Here is a 27,801-nt window from a genome sequence, read left to right as displayed (position 1 = left end):
CGGGCAGGCGGCAGTCTCGGAAACAGCCTCGCTCCTGGGGGCCTTCCACACCCGCCACCTGCGCGGTGCCCTTACTCAAGATGGCTGCCCGACGGCTGTTGCGTCACGTGGTGGCCTCGGCGCTCTGCCCTCCGTGCGCCACGTGACCCCCGCGGGGCTCTGTGCGAGGAGGCCACGTGGGCGTCGGGCTGGTGAGTGCGGACAGAGGCGGGTCGGGGGGTAGGGGGGCAGCGCCTGCCTCGCGCGCTCAGCCCCGCCCCCTGCTCCTGCCTGTCCAGCGGGGGGTGCGGGAGAGGCACCTTGCAGACCAACTCGGCAGGGCGGGCCCAAGTCTAGCCAGGTGCCTCCCTGCGCCTGCGCTGTGGTGCCCACCTGGCGTGTCCGCATGGCCGGGTTCACACTGCGTGAGGCACAGGTGTCTTGTGAAGAAAACCCCTGGTGTGGGGACAGGGCAGGGGACGTGCTGTGGGGCTGTGGCTCTGGGCTCCAGACCCCGGGAAATGCCAGCTCTCCACTTCTCTGGCCCTGACGGCAAAAAAGCGCCTGAGCAAGTGGTGGGGCGCTAGGAGTTGGGTAGGGCACTGCGGCTTTGACGCCTTGAGGTCCCGTTGGAAACCTCATGCGTTGTGTTGGCACGCCCAGCGGGGCAGGTGCTGCAAGGCACCCTGCCGCACTCCTGCAAGGAGCACCAGGTGCACCCCAAGGTGCTGCAGCCCCCCCCCAGCTGAGCATCGCTGCCATAAACAATGGCGTTCCCCGCCGCTCCCCAGCAGGTTCTTCGCAGCCCGGCTGAATACTGCTAGCCAGCAAGGCTGGAAGCACTGTTTTCCTTGAAGTGACATCCTTGTTTCTGTTGAATGCCCGTGAAATGAAAACGGCCATGATTAGTTCTAACACTTTCTAGTAAACATCCCCTGAAAGGTTAGGTCCACGGAGAGATGCAGAAATATAAAGTGGAGACCGCATTAACATTTCTCAGTGACAAGCAAGAATGTTTCCCGGTATTTTGAGAACAAGCCACAAGGATTGACTGAAGAAACGTTAATGTGTTTTCTCCTTAGATTCTCAACCCAGCATTATAACCATATCTCAAGAAATGTTAAAGGCTGCAAAGATTGTGTAGTAGTCCATTTAAGAGAGTACGGTTACAAACTAATAAGCAGGAACAGCTGTCCTGAGTACACTTACGTTACAAAGTAAGCCTGGGACTGAAAGATGCTATGCACTTAAATTAGGGTTAGTCAACCCACGGCATGCGTGCCACAAGTAGCATGGACAGTATATTGGGGGGGGGAGGAGGGAGCATAGCAGCAGATAGGCAGGGAGCAGAAAGTAGAGCAGCAGATGGGGCAACGGACAGGGATTGCAGAGTGCAGGGCTTAAGTTGTGGTATGTCTGCCAAAAAGGTTGGCCCTCACTTATTTAAGGGGTTCACACCTTTAACCAATATGGAAATACTGAGAGTTTGTTAGAATGTAAATAGTCGGTCAGTTTTTAATCTAGGGAAAACCATTTATTTCCAATTGCATTTTTTAGATATGGATTAACTATTTTGCTGAAACTCTCCAAAAAAAGAAAGAAAAATCATTCTGAGATAAACGTCTAATATAGAACAAAGATTTAAAATTTAGGAAGCAAACTCGAGTTCCTGAAAAAGAGTCTCCTAATGGGACACAGACAACCTTAATGATAAGCAGTCCTAAGTACTCTGTCTATAATATCCCAGGCTTCTCACCTTCATTATAATACTCTATATAAATGTCTTTACTTCCTTGATTTATAAAAAAAAAAAAAAAGGTCTAATTGAAAGTATTTTGCCCTTTTACAGCAAACTTTTTATAGTGCCTAATTAACTGTCTTGCTAAATTCAGCTTGAATTTTGTCAGCATCAGGTTCTGATTAACGAAGTTACCTTTAGACTCGTTAAGCTATGTTCTGTCTTTTCTGTAGAGGTGCTCCAATACATCAGTCCGATATTAGATCGGCACCACTATAAAGAAAATTAACTATACCGGAAATCAGGTTTTTTTGCCTGATGCAGCCAATAATGTGACTAATAAATGCCCTGTGCATGTGCACAGCTACAGTATTCACGGGGCCAGGAGCGCGGCCCGGCAGCTTGGAGAGCTGCATCCAGCTGGTAAGTCTGTTGTGGTGGAAAGGGAAGAGAAAGGAAGGGGCATGGCAGGGGGCAGATCAAGGCCCCTGCAGTGAGGGAGGGAGGGAATGGGGCTGGGGCAGGCGCTGCCCAGCCAGGGCAGGGCAGGGCGCAGGACAAAGCTGCGGCTCGTCCCGTGGGGGCTTGGGGAGAAGGGGGTGGCTCCTGCCACTGTATACACCCTGGGAGGGCATGGGGGTGTGTGCCCCCTGGATCTGTGCGGGGTGGGCTGCCACTGCAGGCTGGGGCCAGGGCAGCGCCAGGCTCTTCCCAGTGTGGGGTTGGGCCAGCCTGTTCTCAGGGTGGGTGGTAGTGGCACTGGGAGGGAGCTGCAGCCACCCCAAAATTTGCCATAACCCACCCCAAACCGCTTCCCAGCACTGCCGCCACCCGCCCTGAGTGCAGCTTGACCCAGCCCCTACCAGGAAGAACCCAGCACAGCCCCTGGCCCTAGCCCGCAGCAGCAGCCCACCCTGCTTCACCCCACACACAGATCCAAGGGGCACATGCCCTCCTGGGGTATGTGTAGCAGTGGGAGCTGCCCTCCGTACCTCCCAGATGAACCACAGTTCCATCCCACGCCCTGCCCTCCCCAGCTGGGCAGCGTCTACCCCAGCCCCAGCCCCAACTCCCTTCCTCACCACAGGAGCCTCAGTCTGCCCCCCACCATGTCCCTTCCCTTCCCCGTCCCCTTTCACCACAGATGTACCAGCCAGACACTGCTCTTCAAATCGCCAAGCTGTGTATTGGAAAATCAGATAAGTATTGGCCGTTACACCTTCTTAAAAATTGGCTATTGGCATTGGCCCAAAAAATCTCTATTGGTGCACCCCTACTTTTCTACATTATTTCTTTTCCTTTAGGGGATTTCACTATATACACTATATACTGATTATCGTTCAGTGTAAGTTTGCTGTCATGTTTGTTTCCTTCAGTTGTAGTTGAAGTAGGATGGATGAGAGTCGATACAACCTACAACAGCTTTGTGAGGTAAACAGTATACAGTGTGTGGCCACTATGATTGAAATTTTTAAGAAGTCTCTGACCTTTATTATATATGGAATTATTTCAGGAGGACCACAGGAATAAGCTAAACAATCTTGTGGTCATGTCAGAATATAGTTGTGGCTTGTTTTAGGTCTTAAGTATTCCAGGCGTTGGGAAGCTGGGGCTCCTCATTTGGAGAAACTTGATCCACTGAGACTGCTGCTTTATGTGCTTTAGATGAATTATAGAATGTAACTGAGCATTCTTGATAAAATCTGATTTGACATAGAGAGACTTATTCATGCATTATAGTTCTGTCAGGCAAAAGGGATATTGTTTGCCACAAAAATTAAAATGCCTTTTCTCTCCATTGGTAACATTTAGTTAAAAAAAAGTCTTTTAGAAGCAGGAGTTTTGACAAAATTGATTAATACAGAGATTTAATTACTTCAAGCATTTCCTTTAAATCCTACTGATGGCCAGCCAAGACATCTCTTCCAGTGCTTTGGAGGCTTAGTTTTGTCAAACTATAAAACCTATAAAAAAAGTTCTACTGGGCACTTTTCTAGAAAGACTTCTCCCTTCTCAGGATGTTGTATTTATTTAGGCTCTTAACATTGTATACCAAGCCAAATAACGTAAGACCTACCACAGAGTTCTCTACCTCAAATCCTAAGTCTTCAACAATCTTTAACAGCAGCAATTATGAGAACAAGAAACATGAAGAGTCTGATGTAGAAGAAAGTCTTCCTTCCAGCTATTTGGGCTGAAATCCTTGCATCAAGGCCAGAGTACATATTGAAGGTGCTGGAATCATAGTGCTTAGCTTTGAGAACGAGGAACACAAAACTCATTCTTTATGAAGGACTAGATACACCTATCTATCAAAGATAGTTTGGCCCACAGAATCAGTTGTTTAGAGATCCTAGTAGACGGACCTCTAAATATGTAAGTCAAAACACAGAATCAAACGTTTCCTACTTGTCTTGCCTATATTGTGCCAAAATTGCCCAAGTTAGCCCAAATTCTAATTCGGGTTAACTTGCCAATTTTGTGTAGTTGAGAACATTGTGATTTTTAAAACAAAACATCATCTTGTATTTAATTAAATAGTGTAGGTTATCAATCTGAGCAATTTAAACTAAATCAACAAGAGATGAGATTTCCAGTGAACACAAGAGAGTTTTCTGTCCATAATAGAATACTTTTTTATTACTTTACATTGTACAAGTCCAGATGAAACATTGTGCAATCCAGTCATCCAGTAATAGGGTTCAATATTACCAGTCATCAGTAAACCAGACAAATTAAAAGCTCAGCTTTTTCTTTCACTCTCTCATAGTCCTATCCCTATGGTTCTTCTTCCCACCTTTTTCAGATTTTTTGGAGAGCAGGAAAGGGGTGCAGATGCTCTCAAGATCATTAGAGTATTTCAGGTCTTGAGAGAATAGATTTCAAAACTGTTGGATCCTTACACAGTGGCAAAAGTGGATTCTCATTCGTATTCTTGATGGCACAGTAGCACGAGAAGAGGGTACTCTGTTTGGCAGGGCCTAAACTAGTACTTCATGCAGAAAGGAATAAGATGATCAGTGGCCAATTGAGCAAATAATTTTTACCTGTTGAATTTGTGCTTTTTCAAATCAACTACTTAAATGACTAATGAGATTGTTCAGATGACCCAAATAGAAAAGGATCTTATTTGTACAAAAACTATCAAAATATTACAAAACTGGAAGAAAGAAATGCAAAGATACCAGGTAAAAGGTTTCTTACCAAACCTTCCCTTTACTTTCCTTGTGGTGTCAGAGCACACAGTGCCAGGTAACTACTTATGTTATAAGTCTGTTCCCTACACGTTAAGGCCCCTGGAACATGTTACATTTATGGTGCAATTGCACCATAAATAGAAGGTGCTACACATTCAGCTAATTTATAGCACTGTAAAGTGGCAAACCAGCCCCAAAGTTATTCCACAAAAATTGCAGACGTTTTTGGGGCTCATTTTCAGGTTGCCATAAGTTTAACGTGTAGCACCGCCATCCTGATGCTGACAGTCAGCTGATTGTCAGCTTTGGCATGGGGACAGGATTGCCATCAAGTTAGGGACAGCTCCAGTTCCAATGGCAGAAATCAGCTGCTGGGAGAGTAGGTTGCAAGGTTCTCTGGTTGGGAAAGCCAAGCAGCTCTGGCTTCTGGGACCCTGGCAGCCTTTTTTGTCTTGTCCTGTAGCCCCCACTTAAAAATGGTAGGTTGTGGGAGGCTGACCTGAACCTGTGCCTTTTAGATGTCCCAAGGCATGGGGATCCTGGTACAGTAGAATGGTTTCCTGTTCCTAAGGTCCCAGTGCCATGGGACATCTAAAGATCATGCCTACAACTGGGTTGTCCTAGGGCTGGCTGAAAATCAGCTGATTGTCAGAACTAGCCCAGACAGGTCCAGGGATAATCAGGGCTGGGTCCAGCATTCAGTTGACTGTTCAGGCTCCAACAGCCCTGAGCCTAGAATCCACACAAAACTGCTAGGGCTGCCCAGCATCCAACAGCCCAGGGTCTCAAAGTCCCACTTGGGACTGTTGGGGTCAGTCGGACAAGCAGCTGATTGTTGAACCTGTCCCTGATAGCCGTGGGTTTGGAGCCTGCAGGAGGCTGTGGGCAGCCCTGGATCTAGGACAGAGCTGTCTCCAGCTCATTCTTCAGGATTGGGCTGAGGACAGCTCAGCAGTAGTACAGTTGGGATTGGAGGAATTTTATTCCCCATCCCAAACTTCATGCCTTCTGTCATGCATGTCTGAAATATTTGGGATAAGGCATAAAATTCCTCCAGTCCCAATCATGCCATTGTTTGAATGTCTGTCTGGGGCCTAAGTGTCTAACTTCATGTAACCTGTGGAAATAGAATGGAACATGCACAAGGTTTTTTAGTCCCAGGATGTCACAGAACCATCAGAAATCAATTCTTCAGTGGTCTTTAGAGATGTCAGTTTAGATGTAACACTCTGGGAAAGATAAGATCCCTAGCACTGTAATCTCTGCACCGGGACTGTTAATTCCCTTAATTTATTTCTTTCTCTTACCTAAAATACTTGCATGCTTTATACTAGCTAAGTTCAAAAACTTAGTAGTAGTTTGGTCCTTTTTGCAAGTCTCAGAGGATTTTAGGAAAATAGGCGTGCTCAAAAGTCTAAAATAAAGATACAGAATTCACTGAAAATGATTAATATACTTAACTAAATTATAGCATGCAGTTATATGTAATTTTAAGTATCTTTAATGTGTGTAAACAGTTGGCATGTTAGCCCTTAGACTTTGTAAATGAAGGCCAACACTTTAAACCTCAGGTAATCAGTAGAAATCAGGGAACATCAGTTGAATACGTTCATTTAAAATATTTCACTAGTCTAGTGTATTTGAAAATGTGATTAACTGACTGATCATTGTTTAGGGTAGTGGTTCTTAACCTTTTTAGACTTGAGGCACCCCTCATTGGATTCCAGGAACTCCTCAGCTCTTAACATTCAGCTCTTTTTTTTGACTATGGAAAAATAATAGAGCAATTCTTTTGAATTGCAAATAATTGCAAAGAACTCAGAAGCCCCACAGCAGGTCAGAATGTTTTTGATGCTATGTATCTCTATTTGAAATCTCTAGGTTTTTGTGAATCACGTGTAAGTGTTTGCATATCTAACAGTGCTAGTTCTGAGCAGCACCCCATGACATCCTTAAAAGGATGTTTTGGCATCCCAGGATGCCACAACCCCCTGGTTGAGAATCGCTGGTTTACAGTACACATCAGGGGCGGGCAAAATACGGCGTGTGGGCCAGATCTGGCCCACCAACAGTTTCAGTACGGCCCGGATGTGCATGGCTACCAACTCATTGGATCTGGCCTGTGGACAGTCAGAGGCTCCAGCCATTGCATGGCACCAGGCAGACAGGACTGCTTCTGCCTAGCAGCATCAGGCATCAGCTGTGCACGAGGCAGGGCTTCCGCTGCAGAGAGTGGATGGCAGTGTCAGCTGTGGACGCTACTGGTAGGTTTGGGAGCCCGGATGCCATGCTGGGCGGGCAGCAACATCTCTCCATCTCTCTCTTTGTCTTTCTGCCTCTCCTTTCCTTATTTCCTCCCTCTCCCTCCAGAACTTACCTGAAACTGGTTCACTAGAAGTCACAGTGCTCAACTGTGTACCCAGACAGGAGCTTCCCCCACACTGTGGGGCTTCAGAATCCGTTGTGACACTGCTGGCAGGTTCTGATGCTGCTGCCTGCCAGGTGCTGCAGAAACTCCTACTTGGGTCCACAGCTGAGGGTCAGGGCTCATAGTGAACTATAACTTTGGCCTGGTTCTGGAGGGAGGGAGAGGGAAGGAAAGAGAAGAGAAGAGAGAAAGACAGAGAGAAAGAGCGAGACACAGAGATGGATGTGGCCCTTGACAGGATCCCAGAGCTCATTAAGTGGCCCTCCATCCCACATAATTGCCCACCCCAGTATACATCGTCAGCAATGTATTTTCCTTTGAATTCCAGCAAAGTTAGTCTCTCCTTTTCCATTTATATGCATTTTGTCATTATGTTAATATGATTTCTGTTCTTTCCCTTTTTTCCCCCTAACTTTGATCTCTGGCAATAATAGAATAGATGTGGAAGTCAAATTCATCATGGCTCAGAAGAGGAGCTCAGGTGGGCAGCCATTCCTGCTGATGATGATCATTGCTGTGGCCTTTGCACATTTAACTGTCTGCCCATTTACAAAAGTGGAGGAGAGCTTTAATCTGCAAGCAATCCATGACATTGTGTACCACAGACTGGACTTGGATAAGGTGAATGGGAAAAGAGGACTTTAATTCTTAGGGACTGTTTGAGATAGCCAGCCCTCTTACTTGTATAGAACAAATGCAGCATGAAGCCTGGGGGCATTATTTGTCTAGTTTTCATTCACTCTTCTGTTTTCAGATGTTATTTCTAGCTTGCCCATCTTACAACTTTTTGCTTTCTTTGCAGTATGATCACCATGAATTTCCTGGAGTTGTCCCAAGAACGTTCCTTGGACCAATTTTTATTGCTGCACTTTCCAGCCCAGCTATATATGTACTGTCTATGTTGCAAATGTCCAAGTTTTACTCCCAGTTGATAGGTATGAGAACTTTAAATAAACTCTGAAAGGAGATCCTTTGCTGCTCTATGCTGTACAGATGTACATTTATATTGTTTTAAAAGAGTGCTCTAGAATATATTACCTTTTTTAACAAGTGATCTTGCAAGATTGAAGTTGCTCAACATGATGTCATTCATGCATCTTTTTGAACCAGCTAACACAACAAGGTTTGTTAAAGAAACCAAGGTCCAACAGTGAAAAAGGAATTAAGAAAATACTTTATCATATTATTCTGAACACCTTATATTTTACTTCAGTATAGCAGCATCTACCACATATAATATCATACACAGAAATCAACCCCTCCAATAACTGCAAACAAACAAGGGTGGATTGTATTGGATAAACTATGAGCAGGGGTTCTTACTTTGTGAGTTTGTCTAATCTTTAGTATTATATTTTAAACAATTTGCCTGCTTCTTCAAAGTCTCACTACCCCACTTCTTAAAAATGATACTACTTAAAATATTCTTTGTGTATACACCACTCTAATTTACCTTTATTTTGTCATTGGTAGGTCAGTCAGTAAGGAATCTGGTGTTACTTTTTTTTATTTTTCATGTTTATTCTCCCAAAGTTAGAGCAAGCTTGGGGCTTACTGTGATTTATGCACTATGGAAGTTACAGAAAGAAGTTAGAAAGCAGTTTGGATCAACTGCATCAACCATCTTCTGTCTTATAACTGTTACTCAGTTTCATCTGATGTTTTACTGCACTAGAACTCTTCCCAATGTGTTTGCACTTCCTCTTGGTAAGTTTTTTGACAGAAGAGATTGTTTGTATACTGAAATGTTTCCTAAGTTTGTTGATAGCTAATACTTAGGGACAAATAAAATAAGTGCAGCCATCCACAGACATACTGTGTGGCTAGTAGTCTGAAAAAATTAAGGAAAATATATTTTTCAGTATTTGTTTTAAAAGATTTTGTTAATCCAGAATTCTGTTTAATATGAGCATATGTGGGTTTTACCAGAAGTTTTTCATTAAGTAATGGTCTGACAGTATTTACTTGATTTGTAAAATGTGGAGCCATTGCAGTCTCTGATCCTATATAGGTCAAGAATCTATAGTAGGGACAAAGCTAGTCCATGCAGGGGACCAATTTAGGAGTCTGGAGTGAACTCCCACAGTAACTAAAGATCAGCACAAACCTCATTGCTATCTACTCCCAGGATAGGGGCACTACTTCCGCCTAATCTAAACGCATAACAGTGTGCCTATTTAAAAATTATAAAATCCCCCAAACCAAACCCAACCCTGCACAGAGTTCTCTCCTAGGAGAGATGATGATAGAGCGAATCAGCCACGTGATAGTACTGTAATGGTTGACTGGAAGGTGCTCAGCTACTACAGTGATGAGGACAGCATCAGAATCTACAGAAATAAACAAAAAAACCTCAAGAGTTGAAATGCCAAGTTTATATTGCAGAGTAATAACCTTTGCAAAACACTCTGCAAAGTCTGACATCTACATATACAAAAAACTTTTATGCCATTACACTTTCATATAAGCCATTTCTGTAACTGCCACATTGTGGTTTTGTGGTGATGTCTGATCGTCAGTACAGTCTATATTAAGAATTAAGAGATGTCCCGCGTTATGAAAAAGTTTGTGAACCCTATGATATGTAGAAATGTATCTGTTCAACTAAACATGCAAACAAATTCACATTCCCTTGTTCGTAAGAGGCACAAAATGTATTTTTAGGTGTGTACAGTTGGGTGCTATTAGCATGAATACAAACTATACAGAAATCAGGAACAGCAAGCACACTGGTTGGTACTGAATAAATAATAATAGCAATAATCATATTTATTAGGAAACTTTGCATCATGTGTGCATTTAGTCTTATAGATTATTTAGTCTAACCCTTTTGTATTTGTTCCTTTCCCAGTTAGCTACTATGACAAGCTATAGAATGTTTTTAAGAAAATCCTATTCCGTGTTCCTTTTTTTCTGGCTTCAGCAGGAGCTTTGCTGGATTAGAAGTACGCATAAGGGTTAGAAATGGAGAATGAAGAAGCTACCTGAATTAGAATTTAAAAGAGCCAGTACAGGTGGTCCTTGGATTTACAACACAATTGGTTCCTGAAAACCACGTCTTAAGTCAAAACGTAACTCAGAACTGATTTTCCCATGGGGAACAATCTTGTAAATGGGGGATTGTATCCTGAACCAAGGCCTGATAGTCTGTTTTCACCAAAAATAACCCAGAATTTTGTATTCAATTAATTATGGATGAGTAATATAGCTACCTTAATGTATTTATATTGTAAATAGGAATCATATTGATTTGGAAAGACTTTTTTGAGGTGACTTTGCTGGAGTTCTTGAAAGGCTCTTGGTTGGACTTTTTAAAGGGTCCTTGGCCGGAGTCTTCTCAGAAGTCTTGGCTGAAGGTTTCCTGGAGTCTTGTCTGCTTTCTTAAAGAAAGTGTCCAAGGAGGCTTGGACAGATGTTCTCCAGGGAGATGGGCAACACAGCAAACTTGTTCGCTGGTGTGGCCTCACATTGGGTCAAGCATCAGAAAGTCGAAACAGGGTGTCAATTTAGAAACGTTGTTAAGTGCGAAATGTTGTAACTCAAAATGTAAGTCAAGGACTGCCTATATACCAGATGTTGTGTATTTGTCTATTTTCTACAGTTCTGCTGGCACTTATGTTCTGGATACAACAAAAACATGGGCTCTTTATCTGGTTCTCAGCATTGGCAATTATTGTCTTCAGATCAGAGCTCTGTATATTCTTAGGCCTCATGCTTCTGGTGACATTATTAAGTAAAAGACTCTCTATTTTGAAGATGCTTTCCCATGCTATCCTAGCTGGAGTGTTTTGGTTGGGTAAGTGCTTATTTTTTCACAGAATTTAATAGATATATTTTTTAAATTATTTTGTTGAAGACTAGTTTTATTTAAACTATAGCCGTGGTAAAATTTCCCTTAATTAAAAGTGGTGCTTGAGAATAAATTCCCTGTATTTTCATAATCAGAGGTTAATTTTAAGGCAAAAATAGTGAAATTTTCTAATGGCAGAAATAATATTTAGCAGAGATCTTATAACAGTATTTAGTCTCCTGTAGAAGCAATCAGGTGTTTCAATGTATAAAGGTTTTCCTCAAGTGCTCTGCCAGAGGCAGGTCTGCATGCCTGTGCAGCATTTGGCAGTCAGTGCAACATATTAATTAAGACCCATGGGAAAGGTGCAATGAGTTGAGTATTTCTTCTAAAATAAGGAACTAACAGTTCCTTGTAGTGAAATGGATATGCAAGGGGCTGGAGAGATAGGATCATTGGATCATATATTGTCTTATTGTTTTGATTTTTTACTAGATCAGTTCATTTGGAAATGCTATGGATCTCAAGTCATTTATAGAGCAGAGGCATTTGTATTTATATCCTTACAAATATTTTGAGTCTTTTCAAAAGGGGGACAGTTCAGAAAAGCAGCAGCTGGTATGTTCTCACTATTTCATGTGAAAACCTACTGCTCCAACTTTAATGCTCCTTCATCCAGCGTTAAAGTTGGAATGAAGCATTCTCAACTTGTTCACACATAGAAGGTGCCCACACCCTCTGAGTCTTCTCCTATCAGTTCATTGTCTTTACTAGGAGGATGAAAAGGAAAGGAAAAGGAAGGAAAGTAGGTTAGAAATGGACATCATCAAATTAAGTGGATCAGCTATGCCAGGATGTGTTAATTGGCACAGCCGATCCACTTCATTGGGTGAAACACGTGTTGCCTCTTTTCCTGCCCATTGATTTTATGGGACAACTGGTCATATGTTCCTCACTTCCAGAGATGTGCCTCTGGCCATCTCTGGGGTTTCTGAAGATTGCCAGGGGCACATCTCTGCAAGTGGGGAACCACAACTTTCCCTGCTTCCAGATATGGGTCCAAGGGGTGTATCTGTAGAAGTGGAGAAAGCTGGGACACTCCAGTAGGGTTCTGCCAATCAGTTGATTTGTGGTTTCAGCCCTGAGACCACACCAGAGTGATGAACCTGCTCTGGTGTGATCCCATAGCTGACACCACCAACTGCTGTGTTCCCAGAGCTAGGCCTGCCAATTAGCTGATTGGCCACCCCAGCCCTGTGACTGCACTGGAGTGTGCTGTCTTTTTTCACTTCCAGAGATACACCCCCAGGAAGTGGAAGTGGTTTTAGCTCCTTTGCTACTGGTGCTGGCCCTGGCAGCTGTAGCAAGAAGCCCCTAGGGTGAGATGATACACCTCTGTGGGCCAGATCTAGCCTGGGGGTTGTATGTGTGTCATCCTTATTATAATGTGTTTGTCTGTTCACATCGTTAGATTAATGTGCAGGTTGACTTGGAAGTTTTGTATTAAACAACACTTTAGTCATGTATATTTCTTTAATTTTTTTAGGACTAACGATTGCTGTGGACTCTGTTTTCTGGGGACAGCTTCTGTGGCCTGAAGGGAAAGTGCTTTGGTATAATACAATTTTAAATAAAAGTTCCAGCTGGGGAGTATCCTTTCAAATCCATATAGGAAAATTAAGACATAGTGTCAGTCAAGAAAAATATTTGCTCCATTTATTCATGAGACTTGGCTATGGCATGGTTGAATGTTTGGCTTAAGTGATAACATTCTGTTGAAATTTACTAGGTGAGGCCTAATTCCAGCTTCTGTTTCTCTGCTGACATAGTCTTTGTGCCCACCATACTTTAGTGAATTCAATAAGCACAGGATCAAGCCTTTTCTGCATCCTCTTCACATGTTCCTCCAACTTTTTGGTGCTTTATATGTCCCTCTTTGTTGTGTGCTCTTCTCAATTTCCTGTTGTTCTGGCCTTGGGCTACATTTGCATTGGCAAAATATGGAATCCATAATTCCCCATCAGTGCAGTGGTGGTAGCAAAGATGAAACTGTAATCTAAGTAACAGGTACTATTAAATGACCTGGTGACAAAAGAACATCTGTGCCCTGTGTCCTCTAGAGCTGCCTTCTGCTGTCTGATAGCACCAGTGGACCAACATTTGTGTGCTTAAATTCTTACAGGTGTTTTTAAGTAGACAAAAGCCTTGGTGCTATATACTCAATTCAACATTCACCTCCTTGTTGCTTATGCTTTTATAAAAATTTGCCTCTTTTCTGTTTTGACTGTTGAAGGTCAAGTCTGAAGTACTCCTTGGCCTCTTCTGTCTTTGTCAATGCCTCTAATCTTGGAGAGAGAATTTGTTTTACAGAAGTGCATTTTAGCTTGCTGTCCTCTTGAGCCTATCTGCCTTCTTGGCAATAATTTGACTTGCTAGCCATTTCTTAATTCTCATGGTATCTCTGACAGTGGGGAAAAAGGCAAGCGGGTCATAGGGCATCTTGTGTAGGTTGGGGAAGAAAGGAAGTTGTAATTTCATGAATATGTGAGGAGGGATGGGGATTACTTTAAGTTCACATTAAGTTTATCATATTTATACTTGTTTATTTTTTATAAAATTTATTTTCAAAGGTTTTTACATTCAGGCTCCCTCTTGAAATCTCATTTTAATATGTACTTACACATAATGATCCAGTGATACGTACCTATGCTGCTCTGTAGGCTTTCATACAGTGCTCATTGTTGTGGTATCTAAACACCTGAGGGGAATGAAGAACCCCAGTATATAAAATGATTTATTGATGGACCACTTGATCTTACCTCTTGTGTCATAAGGCTAATGTCTTTAAATAGAAAGCTGGTTAAAAAAATACTAAAATGCTTCGAAATATTGTGTGAATATGTGGGGGGAGGGGAGTTGGAAATACTTCTTTATATTTTTTTCCTGTTTTCATCCAGCTTCTTAGCTGGCTATAAAATGGCAAAATTGTAATAAAATACCGGAAAAAAAACACCCTATCAATTAGTTTACCAAGTTTATTTACAAGCTGAATATATTAATTGCTTGGAATACTTGATAGATAAAAAAATCAAGCATATTGAATGCTTGTACAATTATTGTAGAATCTCTTGACAGATAAAGTGATCTTCAACAGACCTTTTCTTATCATGAAAGTGTCCTTAACTTCTTTTTTATCTCGAAGACTTCCCCCTTCTTGTGGTACTTCTATTCAGCCCTACCTCGTGCTTTGGGATGTAGCGTTATATTTGTACCTCTAGGTGCAACCGACAAAAGGACTCGGGTATTACTTTTGCCAACACTGGGTTTTATTTTCTTGTATTCATTTCTCCCGCACAAAGAGCTGCGTTTTATCATATACACTTTCCCTGTCTTCAACATTGTGGCTGCCAAAGGTTGCTCAAGAATGTAAGTTTTAAGAAGTAGTATTGTAAGTGTTCTAAAAAAATATTCTTAATCCAAAACTTAGTGACTTTATGCATTTTCAGGATGATATAAATGTCATTATCCCAATTTTGGAGGAGGAAATGGAGGCATAGGAAAGTAAAATGGTTTTGTATGAGGTCATCCAACAGGCCATGACAGAGCTACAAATAGAAAACCAGGTCCTGGTTGGCACAGTCTAGTGCTCTGTACGTTAGACATTACTGCTTCACTTGATAGGTCTCACTGCCTCTCCTTATAGAGATGTGTAGGTCAGTTCTTTTGTCACTGAGAGCAGAAAAAGTCTTAAATGTCAAAAAGAGGGCATGTATATGGATCGTTATAGTGCCAGATTATGGTGGGTAGTGCTTTTGTACATGGAACAACTATTGTAGTGAGCAGTGGCAGCACAGGTTAGAAGTTGGCTGTCCCATGATCAGCACAAAGGTTTGAAGACCCCTCAGCAGGAGTCACAGAGGGCTGTTCTGAGGTTTGACTAAAGTCAAAAGGTATGGACCACATAATTATGAGCATGCTTATTTTACCCTAATACTAGCTCTTTGCACCCAACTTTTGGTATGCAGCAATATCAAACAAGTAATGCAGTGGGCAACATCTTAATTTGCTGTGCCTGGCAGCCTAAGGATTTTTTGTTTTTTTTAAATTTCCTGTGGCTATGAACAGTGTCAGCAATGTCATTTTATTTCTGCATCTGTAAGAAGGAAAATGTTTGGAGATGGGGAAATGGGCTGTATTTTGGACTGCTGCCAGCCAGCAAATGGAAGTAATTTAGTGTTCTTTTTATGCATATGTGCACCTGCATTGGAGGACTACTGTTAGTGTGTCATATTAATCCAAAATGTAAACTGACCCATATCGTTACCTTTGTAATCAGATATATAACTATAACTTTAACTAACTATAGTGGCATTTAAGCTAAGATGTCAGTTAAAACTGAAAGTGCTAGACCATTGTAAGTACAATGGCTGTCCTTAAAATGGTCTGCCAAGAGAGCTTATTCTATATGCTGGACAAATATCACATTTTTGCTTTACTTGATGATCCCAATTAATGAACATTTTAAGCAGGTATCCCCAACAGATTGCACTCCTAGCACAGTTATAATTCAGTTTACTTCACCCACTAGAGGAAAAAATGATTTATTCTAGTGTATTATTGTATTATTAACATTGCTTTCCTCAGAGGACTACTTAATGAGTCTAATACACACATTAGCATTAATTATGGAGTTAACATGGAAAAACTGAATATAGTTTTACAGATTACAATTTTCCAAAGAAGTTTGGATATTTATTTCTATAGCTAAGGTTTAAAATATGAAAGTGTTTAATAATATGGATATTGTATTGCTTGTTGTTACTATGAATTGTTGTAAAGATAATTCCTTTAGAAATGTTGGAAACAAATACATTCAGTTAGAATTAGTTTCTTAATAAAATTTGCAGAAATCCCCTTTCTTTCTTTTGTCTAACAGTGAAACCATCTGTTTTTCAAAGCATTTTTGTCCCAGTATTTAACCTAACATATCTAGAATGTGAAGGCAGGCAAGATCAAGAGCTAATCTTTGTTTATCTTTTCTCCTTTGCAGTCTGAATAACTACAAGAAATCCTGTCTTTATAAACTAGGATCTCTGTTTGTTATAACACATCTTCTAGTTAATTGTGCTTATTCAGGAGCATCATTATATGTTTCACATTTCAACTACCCTGGAGGAGTAGCAATACAGAAATTACATGAGTTTGTGCCTTCAACAGCAGGTATGTAAGACTGGTGCAAAAGAGCTCAGTTTTTACATTTTTCTGCTACATGTTTTCTATAAACATTAGATTTGTTTCTTATTTTGCAATAGTTGCCATATTTACTTGAATTCTAGACAAAGCTGGAACTGAGCTGTTGCCTGCCCTGGGAAAGAATGGGTCATTTGGTGGGGGAGCACAGGGAGACTGAGGGGTGTGGAGGGGGAAGGGGAAGCCCTGCCTGTGCAGTTCAAGGGGGAGCACAGGGGACACTGTGCAGTCTCACCTAACGTTGCAGTAACTATTTGGAAATGGTATTGTTTCTCTTGTAGATGTCTCTGTTCATATTGATGTGACTGCTGCACAAACTGGGGTTTCTCGATTTTTAGAAATCAACCCGAATTGGAGGTATGTTTTGAACAAAAATTTTGTTTTCTTTGCTGCCAGCAAGCATCATGGGTACTGGTTCCTATTTAGTGTGCTTGTTAAGTCATGATCAAGGAAAATACAAATCTGTAGGGAATTGTGGTGGAGTCTGGGAATTTCACACCAAACGCAGGATGGTGATAAAGCTGTTATGTTTTTCTTGGCTCTTAAATAATGAACCAGAGACTTTTTTTTTTTAATGCCAGAGATCATTTGAAAACACAAGAAACTGTCAAATATTGGTTAGCTTATTGTCTTTGACCACCTCTACTGTAGCTCCACCAAAAAATTCATACAAAATTCCGGCTGCATTTCGTCCCAATGCTTTTCTTTTCTTGACAGTCCAGTGCAAAAAACAAAACATTGCTTTAAGCCCAGTTTCTGAAGACGGCAGTAGATTTTTTTTTAAAACAAAAATGATAAAATATACTAGTATTTACTTGCATAAAGTATTCCTTAATTATGTTGGGAACCTTTTTTAATGTTGTGACATAAAATTACTAATATCATGTCCATATAAATCTGGGTGAGAGCATCTATATAATGTTTTAGCTAAAATCTTCAGCAATGCAAAACGATCAGTGTTAGTTAATAGATATTGCAGTTAGGATGCTGTTGTTTATTTCTCAGGATACAGATGAGAAAAAGCCCCAGTATACTTTTAATACAGAAAGCTTTTTCCACAAGGAGAGTCTAGATGCCTTATTTTAAAATTGAAACTAAGACTGAAGAATTCAGCAGCTTTAAAAACAACCCTGATTTTTGGCTTTTTCAGTTCAGCAGCAAACTGTCACTAATACAGTGTCAGCAGAATTTGACCTGAATTGAAGAGAAATCCCAGGTGGTGTGTGCCTGGGTATTTCTCACTTCTATCATTCATGATCTTCAGAAGCAGACATAGTCTTATAATTCAGTTCTTTGTGTGCAGGGCCTGATAAATCATGCTCTCCGGAGTGAAAGAACAGAATGAGAAGAAAGACGTTCTGGGGAGGGGGAGAGGTGGAAATTGCCAAGTTTGGTATTTCTAATTTTACCACTATTTTTTCATAATACAAATAACACTACTGAAGATTTTAAAGGGGATGTTTTCTCTCAGAAGTGCAAGTCCATCTGTGCTCCATTCTTAATGTTTTTGTGTGTTGGGGTCTTGAGGAGTGTACATCACAGAACATTCTCTTGCTCTGTGGCAGGATGGATGATAGCTGAAGTGCTCCATTGATTGTTTACTCAGCAAATTTATATGCTGAACATTCTTAGAAATATTTTACTCTTAATTTTTTTTTTTATATATATATATATATATATATATATATATATATATATATATATATATACACATAATTTTGATGGATTTTGCTCAATTTTGATGGATTTTGCTCAATTTTGCTTCTCAGTGATGATACAGGAATAATTTGTTCATGAAACCATGATATGGTGAAAAAAGAAGGAAATATTATTCCTGTCACTCTGATAGATGTTCCATGGTTGTGAGCCAAGAGGCAGTTTGTCTCTCTCACTTTTATCTTTGCTCATCAGAAAGAAGCCTCAGGGAAAGGTTGATTCATTCTAAGAATCAACATGGAAGGAATCAGGCAAAATCAGCAGCTGAGCCCTCTGCATAGGGTACTGAAACCTTATCATTGGACAGCACAATAGTACACGCAAGGAGAGTGGCACCATCTGTTCCCTCTTGCTTAAGGAAGCAATAACCTATCAGATGAGTAGAAACTAATTTACCCTCTTCAGAGATCAAGTCCATGAAGTAAAAACCAAATTTATGGACAGGGTGGCTAAGCAAATCAATGATTCATCAGGATAGCTACCGCACATAGCCAGAAGTAGTCTGGGAGTTAACATCTTCCACTTATATATCCAGATTATATCTAGTTGCCTCAAGAAAAAGACATGTAAAGCTTTCAAAGAGGGACTGAAATAAGTTTGATGTAGGTTCTAAAATGGGGCAGCCCTATAATCTTTTCTGAATGCATTAATTAGTGTATACTCTTTAAACAAGGATGAAAGTCTCTGTGTAAAAATAAGGTGCCTAGTAAGCTGTCAAGGGGAGTGGTGGAATCTCCTTCATTTGGAGGTTTTTGAGAAGACGCTAGATGGGCATCTGTCTGAGATGGTTTAGGAACAGCAACTCTTGCATGTAGGGGTTCGATTAGGTGATTTGCAAGATCCCTTCCAACTGATGGTTACTGTAATGCTAAGGTATTTAAAGATAATTATGGAGAGCCTGTATCTTTATGATAGCCCCTGTACTTGTTGAGGAGGAAAATACTAGACGTGCACCGATACATTGGTTTGATAGCGGATTAGTACCAATATGAAGAAAATTGTCTGTATCGGATATCAGCCATATGGGGTTGATAATTTGGTCGATAAATGCCTGTGCTGCTTGCAGCTGCAGCGCAGCACAGAGCAGAGCCGGCAGCGTGGAGAGCTGCCTTCAGCTGGTAAATTGGAAGGGAAGGGGCGTGGTGGGGCAGATCAACGCCCCCATGGTGAGGGAGGGGGCAGGGGCAGGCGCGGCCCAGCCGGGGTGGAAGGGGAGCATGGGATGGAGGTACAGCTCATGGGGTGGGGGTGGCTCTCGCCACTGCTTGCACCCCAGGAGGGAGAGGGGTGGCCATGTGCCCCCAGATCTGTGTGGTGTGGGGCGGGTGGCAGCTGCGGGGTGGAACCAGAGCTGGTGCTGCACAGCTCTTCTAGCCAGGGGCTGAGTTCAGAGCAGACTCTGACAGCGCTGGGAGGAGGCTGTAACCACTCCAAATTTCACTGCAGCTCCATTCCCAGCCCTGTGCCGTCACCTGGCACAGCCCCAATTCAACGCCCCCCCTCCACCCAAGCGCTGGGAAAAGCTGGGACCGCATTGGATGGCGGTGCAGGGCTGGGAGTGGAGCTGCAGTATTTGGGATGGCTGCAGCCTCTTCCCAGCTCCGCCGAAGCCCGCTCCAAGCGTAGCCCCTGGTGAGAAGAGCCGTGCAGCTCCAGCTTCACCCTGCAGCTGCCACCCACCCTGTGCCGCGCAGATCTGGGGGCATGCAGCCACGCCCCCCCCCCGCCCTCCTGGGGTGCAAACAACAGTAGGAGCCACCCCCACCCCATGAGTCGTACCTCTGTCCTGCCCCCTCCCCTCCCCGCCCCAGCTGGACAGTGCCTGCCCCTGCCCCCTCCCTCACTGCGGGGGGCATTAATCTGCCCCCCCCCTTACACTTCCACTACACCAGACTTACCACCTGGAGGCAGCTGTATCGGATATCAGGACTTTTTTCCATTATTTTTAGTTACACCTCAAGACGTGAGGATTGATGGAAAGTCACTAGTGGGATAGTGCATTTGCTGCCAGTTAATCTTTGCTCCATTTACTTTAGTTTGATCATCATTTAGGTAATGTTAAGTCTAAGTATATTTTTTGTGAAAACTGTTGTAAAGCATTGATACAGAGCTGAATAGAAAGGTTAGACTTTGAAGCTTTTATTTTAGAATCAAAGCTGCTATTCCCCATCCACAATTCATAGTTCTAAAATGGCCTTCAGACCTCAATAGATAGGAAACAACCTAGATATTAGGATTGGTGGACACAGAATGTAATAGGTAAAGATTTTTTTTTCCCAGTCTCTTACCCAATTGTCATAAGGCAGGGGTAGGCAATTATTTGGGCCAGAGAGCCACTTAGGGAGTTTCGTTGAGCTGTCACGGGCTGGGTCAGCATGCTGCTCCACCTTCCGCAACAGCTAGCCAAAACTCCGTAAGTGGCTTTCCAGCCAAAATATTTTCCCACCCCTGATCTGTGGCAGAGAGGTGAGTGGACAAAGGTTAGGGGAACGTAACTTCTGTTCAACCCTTTTCTCTGCACCCCTTCCGCTGCCCTGAGTTTTTGGCATGCAGCCAGACTGGGTCAATGCTGTGCTGTGTTCCTGTGTACAGCCTTGGGCCACATGGGCAGAACTGGAGTGGCCCCTGCCTGACCCAGCTGTGTGCCAGGGACTCAGACAGGGGAGGGGATGCAGGGAGAAGGGAGAATGCAGCACAGCTGGGCTCCCAGTTCCCTTCACCTTGTACCCTCTCCCCTGACATGAGTCCCCAGTGTGCAGCCAAGTCAGGCAAGAGCTGTGTCTACATGGCCTGAGGCAGTGCATAGGAACATAACATGGCACCAGCCCAGCCATGTGCTGGAGACTTGGGGTGCAGGGAGAAGGGGCCTGGGATCCATGGGTTATCTTGGCTTGGCAGGGCTGGTGCCATGCTGTTTTTCTTCCCTGCTAATCTAGAATGCAAAAGACCTGAGAATATAAATATTCCTTCTTCTCCCATTGTTTGAAAAAGCCTAACATAGCATGGTACACTGGGTCTCATGAAAGCTTTGATTTTTATATGAATGACTTGAAGAGTAGCACTGCCTCATTGTTATTATATTTTCATACATATATTCCATTGTGGCTGTTCATATTACCCCAAAACAACATAAACAAAAGAACGAGTCAAGGAAGAGGTTCAGAATCTAGTGGTTGGAAGTGATCATTTCCAATAGCGTCTCAGTGAGACCTTTCTGATGATCTTGACACCACTGATCACTGGGAGAGTCTCAAGATGGGCATCCTGAGGCATACAGAGATTGTCTAGGCTTCACCACAAAGAAATATCAGGACTTCCATAAGAATGATAAGGATGTTCAAGCTCTTGTTGACAGAAAAAGGAGAAAGCTAGGCAGAATGACATTATCTCCAAATGGAAACAAGACATTTATTGCCACATTAGAGCTGAGACCCAGAGGAAAACTCCCAAGTGAAAGAACAAGTAGTGGGAGGACAAAGCAAAAGAGATTCAAAAGTTTGCCAGCAGCCACAACATGAATAGTTTCTTCAGCACAACTAAACTACCTCTGGACCAAGCACACAACGAGCCATTGCTCTGAGGTCCAAGGATAGAACAACACTCCTTAAAGACAACTCCACTATCAATGTATGATGGAAGGGAACAGTTTCAAAAGTTCCTGAAGCATGATTCTTATGTGGAAGATGATACCATCAAAGCCTTTTTGCAGCATCCCATTATGGAGCACAGCTCTTGATTCTCCATCAATGTATTGGTGCAGATCCACCAATTTATGAAGAGGCTTTGAAAGCCATTAAGTAGGTGAAGAGCAACAAAGCACGTGGTCCTGATGGAATACCAGCTGAAATCTTTAAGCAAGGTAGAGGTTTGGGTTGTAGCCGTGTTGGTCTAAGGACATAGGCAGACAAGGTTCCTTGGGTGAATTTGATATCTTTTATCAGACCAACCCAAATGGTTGGAGAATAGTTATTAAGCAAGCTTTCGGGTTCAAAAACCCTTTGTCAGGCTAAGGAAGCTTCAGCAGTTGGTGCGTGCTCTTCCTGGTACATACACCAACTGCTGAAGCTTCTCCTTTTCCATAAATGGGAAGATCATCACCCATGTTCTCCTCATTAGATTCACTGTCTTCTCTGAGATTCTACCCGAATCCCAATGTGGTTTTAGACCACTCAAAGGTACTATAGATATGATCATTGTTGCTAGACAGCTGCAGAAGTGCTATGAGCGACACCAAGATCTTTACATGGCCTTCACTCATCTAAGGCCTTTGATTCAATCGATGGAGAGGCCCTATGAGATTTGGACGCCCATCACAATTTGCTATCGTTATCAGACTTGTTCACAATGACATGACAGCAACCATCCGAAGAAACAGCTTGAAAACAGACCACTTCACTATTAGAACTGCTTAACTGGAGTTAAGCAAGGATGTGTGATTGCACCAACACTTTTTTCCATGTATATTGCAGCTATCCCACATCTCTTTGCTGATAAGCTTTCATTGGGAGTCAGCATCCAGTACTGTGTGGACACGAATCTCTAACAACCAGTTATGTTCCAGATCCAAAATAAGCAACACCTTCGTTACTGGTCTTCAATTGAGTGGGCATACATGACACAGTTTATCATGATTGTTTTGAAGAAACGTTCCTCTCTATAGAGGCAGATAGATGAAGGAGACAAAGGGAAAGAGCCATGACCCAACATCAGTCAGCTCTGTTGCTTTCTTTGGAACTATTTGTCACATCTGCAGGTGAACACACAGATCTTTGGCTAGCCTCATACATCTGTGGACTACACGATGACTTCCCTATTTTACTGGAAGACTAATCCTCATATTGAGGGACTGCTGCCACTGTTAGTAACTCATAATAAATGTAATGTCTGCTAGGGGCTTGGGTCACAGCAATTGATAGCTGACTGTACAGCCCTCTTTCTCTCCAGAAACTTTGTTGCAACAGCGGCTTAGTAAAATCATTCACAAGTGGTTTCCTCAAAACAAGGTAGCTTTTAACTGCCAAACAAAACAGTTCCTTTGCTAAGCATGTACTCTCTGCATTATTCGCTGGAGCAGGGACTTGAATCTGACTGTCCTGTTTCTTAGTTGAAGGCCCAAACCCAAGAGCTATGATAGTCATTTTCTCTATATATAAGTTATCTAGGTAGAATAGAACAGCTTCAACAGTAGTGAGTGAGAGACACCAGAATATCTTAAAGCCTAGTTGCTAGCCACAATTTCTGAACAGGTAGAAGACCTGTTTTCAAATCCTTGTTTCAAATCAGAGGAGGGCTGGTCTAAAATCCCAAAGCAAGTCTGTTGGATAAAAGGGAGAAAAATGAGTGTCATCATCTTTGTTTCCAGCTGCTGTCTTGGGGATCTAGCCTGAACGGGGATTTAGGTGCCTGAATATGTTATGAGGTGATATGCCATATGCTTATATGTTAAGTCTGAATAGGTTAAGCATTTGACTCGTATTCTAATGCAGAGATATTGTTGTAGCCCATCTGTATTTTTAGGTACCTGAATAACTTAATAAGTCTGATACCCAGTAATTTGATCAAGGGAAAGCCTATGGTAGAACTGGAAATTAAGCCCAGGGTTCCCAATGTTAGCTGAATTACATGTGTGTTAGTATGCCTGGTACTAATAGAAGCCCAAAATAGCTTTACAACCTGATCCTTTATTGTTTGCATCCCCAAAGCACAAGATGTACACTTATCCCGGTGTGTTTCTGACTGTTCATGACATAATAAAGATTCTCACCTTTGCTGCCTGAAGGGGATTCATGAAGGAGGAGGATGGCACACATCGCAGCAGCAAGTCATCTTTAGTCCACTAAGTTCTCTGACTTTTCCCTTTAGTCTATGCCTTGAGTTTTTCAACAAACATTCTCTGATTGATGTTTACATTTTTTTGTTTTACTGAGACTCCTAAACTGGACTAGACTAGTTCTTTCATGGCCCTAGAAGGCAACACCTAACAGATTTATGTTGTTGGGAAAACTGATTTTTTTGAGAGAGAAGATTTCTGATGTCCATTCTCCACCATATTGGACTGTCACAAACTTGATGTTTATTTTTTCCTCCTTTCCCATTTATTTTATGGTTTAGTTTTTTACAACTCCTCTGAGAAACAAAAACACACATAGCACAATTCAGTGTGCTATACAGGCAGTCCTCGGACTTACGACACAATTGGTTCCTGAAAACCATGTCTTAAGTAGAAACGTAACTCGGAACCGATTTTCCCACAGGAACAATGTTATAAATGGGGGATTGGTTCCTGAACCAAAGCCCGATACCCTATTTAAACCAAAAATAACCCAGAATTTTGTAGTCAGTCAATTATAGATGAATAATATAGCTACATTAATGTATTTATATTGTAAATAGCAATTATATTGATTTGCAAGGACTTCCTTGAGGTGACTTTGCTGAACTTTTTGAAGGGCTCTTGGCTGGAATCTTCTTAGGAGTCTTGGCTGCAGGTTTTTCTAGAGTCTTGTCTGCTTTCTTAAAGAAAATGTCCAAGGAGGTTTGAACAGATGTTCTCCAGGGAGAAGGGCAATGCAGCAAACTTGTTTGCTGGCATGGGGTTGCGTCGGATCAAGTGTCGTAGTCAAAACTGACATCATAAAGTTGAAGCAGGGTGTCAGTTTATAAACGGTGTAAGTGCTGTTCGCTGTAAATCGAAATGTCTTAAGTCAAAGACTGCCTGTATTTGCTTACATCAATCGCCACTAACATTTTAAAGCTAAAACTAATATAACTGTGTTTTGAGGCCTGGAAGCACCAAATCACAAGGTAGTGCTCTAGCCATCTCTCATATTTTATACTGAAGTGTAGGAGAAACTACCTTTCCTTAACCATGATGTGATCTCACTGCGACTGCCTCTATTGCATCTGAAAACAAAGTCTCCCACTATGTCCCAATAGAACCAAACTATCCCAGTCTGCATTTTCTAGTGTCAGAGGGCTCACTGTAAACCTTGTTTCTCAGCATACCTTGGCGAAGGATAGAAGGGAACTGTGCCAGAAACAGTTACTGATTTTTTTTTGTACAGGCCATCACAACAGTAGCAAGAGCTGAGATTGCAGTGTCTGCTTTTAGTCCCGTTTCCTTTTAAAAACTAGTATTTCCTTCTGTAAGTCCCATAATAAAGTGTACTGAGGAATTAAAGAACTTTGAACCTTTTGAAATTGTTTTGAACAGAACATGTCCTTTTAGATAACTAATGAAGGTTGATATTTTGACAAAAGAAAGCAAATAAATGCGTTGCATGTTTTTTGCAGATATGACAAAAGGGAAGATGTTAAACCAGGGGACCAGCTGATGTTCTCTTATACACACATACTGATGGAAATGGACCCTATTCGAATATCACATTACAAGACTACCCACAGGCCACTGGTGAACATATCTGGCATTGGTAAAATCGTGTTGAACCTTACAGCACTACCTCCTTTTACTTTAAATTTAAAACCAAAATTAACACTGTTGGAAAAACTCCATGTCTCTTCTTGATCGGAGATTTTTAAATGTCTTTTGACTTAACTGTTGATGACTGAGTAACTTCCAAGACAACCTTGTTTTGCCATTCTAGCAATACTGTTCAGTAGCTGTGGGGAAAAAAAGAAAACAATCTTTGTACTGGTTAGTATTTGCCTCCATTCTTTATTTCTCATATAAATATTGCAGTGTTCCAACGCTGTATGTAAATCCCGTCCAAACCATTGCTGAGCTATGTTGTACCTACCATCTTCTTTGAAGCACATGTAACAAGCTCAGCACTGTTAAATACATTCTGCACGTTTGATTTGGATAGTTGCTTGTTTCACTTTGAAATGTGTATATGTTCTAAGTGAATTGTATGAAATAGGTACATGCTACTGAGGTATTTTTTATATGCAAGTCCTCTGTGGTGGTTGGGGATTTTCTGTATAAAGAGTGATTTCTTCCTTCCAAAGGATTAAGTTGAAAAGAGAAGCTTTAATAATATAATTTTGTACTGCAGCAAAGCCATATTCATTGTAGCTTAATCACTATCCATAATTGTGCCCTACAGGCTGGTGAACTAATTAAAGTTAAAAAAATCCATTTGAAGAGCAGTTGCACCTTTTGGCAAGCACCATCTCTTATCTGAGTTGAGTGTCACAGGATGGTTCATCATCATATCTTCACTGTAGAAATAAATAAAAAGGGTAACTTGGCTTTTGGAGGAAAACGTTAGGCATTCAATTTTTTTTTTTAGTAGCCTCTTATTTTCCAATACAAGGAAACAGTCTTGACCTGTAATATACACGTTTAGCTGTAAAGTATTCCTTTTAATAAGCTTAAGAGAACATCTCATTGTGAATAAATCAAAAAGGAATTAAGTTGTCTGGGAAGACTGTGAAAGGTGATGTTGCAGATAGTATTTCAGAGACAAATGGACTGTATTCTACAGAAATGGTTATTTGTCCTTATGCCTAGAGGTTATGCGTTAAGACTGATTCACTTTGCTTTCTTCTGACTGAGATATTTTGTTGTGTAAGCTCTTGATCAAAATCAACACTGAGTACTCATTCTCCTTAATTAAAAGAGTTTACTGAAGTAAACAACTTAAGCTATGCGTTAGTTGAAACTGTGAAGTCTTGTTTTCTTAAAAGACTAGTTTTACTATGGTAAGGAGCCCTGCAGTGAAAAGTCAGTGTTACCAGTAAGCACAAAAACTTAATGGCATTCCAGTCATGAAGTCCGATAACTGGATAGTAGTCTTCCTTATTTTCTAAAAACTTCAAAAGGTAAAATAAATAAATTGTGTTGAATAAAAAGCAGTGTTTCGTACAGGAGCCTACCTACGCACACACATAAAAATGGCAAAGTTCCATTTTTAAGATTCTGCTTTCAAGTTTTCTTCTGTGCTTCATAGTGTATTTGAGGAACTAATAATACGGGATGGAACCTGCCCCAGTCTGCCTGGGTGGTTGTGCAGGAATCCCCACAATGAGTTTTGGAAAGGCTGACCTGCAAAACTTGTTAGTTCAGTATTTGGCTTTTCAAAATTGCCATTGGTAAGGCACCATCTATTTGATTTTTCCTTCAAAGAATACTAACTTCCTCCAGAGTGATTTTGACCATTAAATAATTCTAGTAGGAAAGAAGGATATGCAAATATAAGTTTTCAAGATGCAAAGAAAATTTTTTTTGACCAAGGATAAATCCACTAAAGGATTTAAGCACCTTCCCCCAGGGTAGAATCCAAGGGCCTGAATGAAGTGCTCCCTGTATTTTAGGGAGAGTTGACTCAGGACAACCCAAAAATGTGGTATATTAAGGGATTTGCCTAGAACTAGCCCCTAGGGAAAACTGAGTGTCTGAAATCCCACTCCTCTGGAGTTTAGGGACTTCAGTATACTCAGGAGCCAGAGCCTGGAATTTTTTCCTAATGACAGGGAAGTTTTTTTACTCCATTTGAAAGAACTGAGCAGAGCTCACTTAATACTTTTTAAATGGTGTTGAAGATGTTTCTGACTCCCTTTTACATGGAATGGTGTCACACAGTGAGTCTCAATCTTTTTACTCAAGACACCCCTCAAAAAATGCTAGCTCTTACAGCAGTTGCTCAGCATTCCCTATTCTCTACTCAGCTTAGAAGAGTGCACTGACCAGCAGACTAAAGGCTGGTTTAGGTGCACACTCTTGAAGCTGGGCGACTGGGCA

The 27,801-nt window shown here is 41.7% G+C and overlaps 1 protein-coding gene across 2 annotated transcripts; it reads left to right on the top strand.

Moving 5' to 3' along the window:
• Positions 1 to 5: 5 nt before the first annotated feature.
• On the top strand, positions 6 to 26,710 carry ALG12 (ALG12 alpha-1,6-mannosyltransferase). 2 transcript variants are annotated; one of them, XM_006267806.4, is made up of 10 exons: positions 6 to 191; positions 7,777 to 7,963; positions 8,145 to 8,277; positions 8,876 to 9,049; positions 10,944 to 11,138; positions 12,679 to 12,782; positions 14,335 to 14,558; positions 16,183 to 16,352; positions 16,664 to 16,739; positions 25,392 to 26,710. In XM_006267806.4, the coding sequence occupies exons 2-10, from the start codon at positions 7,802 to 7,804 to the stop codon at positions 25,621 to 25,623; spliced, it is 1,470 nt and encodes a 489-aa protein (XP_006267868.1). In that variant the 5' UTR covers positions 6 to 191; positions 7,777 to 7,801; the 3' UTR covers positions 25,624 to 26,710. The 2 variants fall into 2 exon arrangements, with proteins under 2 accessions (XP_006267868.1, XP_059581887.1); XM_059725904.1 differs by lacking the exons at positions 6 to 191; positions 8,876 to 9,049.
• Positions 26,711 to 27,801: the final 1,091 nt, after the last annotated feature.

Source organism: Alligator mississippiensis, chromosome 4 (assembly GCF_030867095.1).
Source record: "Alligator mississippiensis isolate rAllMis1 chromosome 4, rAllMis1, whole genome shotgun sequence".
NCBI lineage: Eukaryota > Metazoa > Chordata > Crocodylia > Alligatoridae > Alligator > Alligator mississippiensis.
This window is presented reverse-complemented; position numbering and strand designations above follow the sequence as displayed.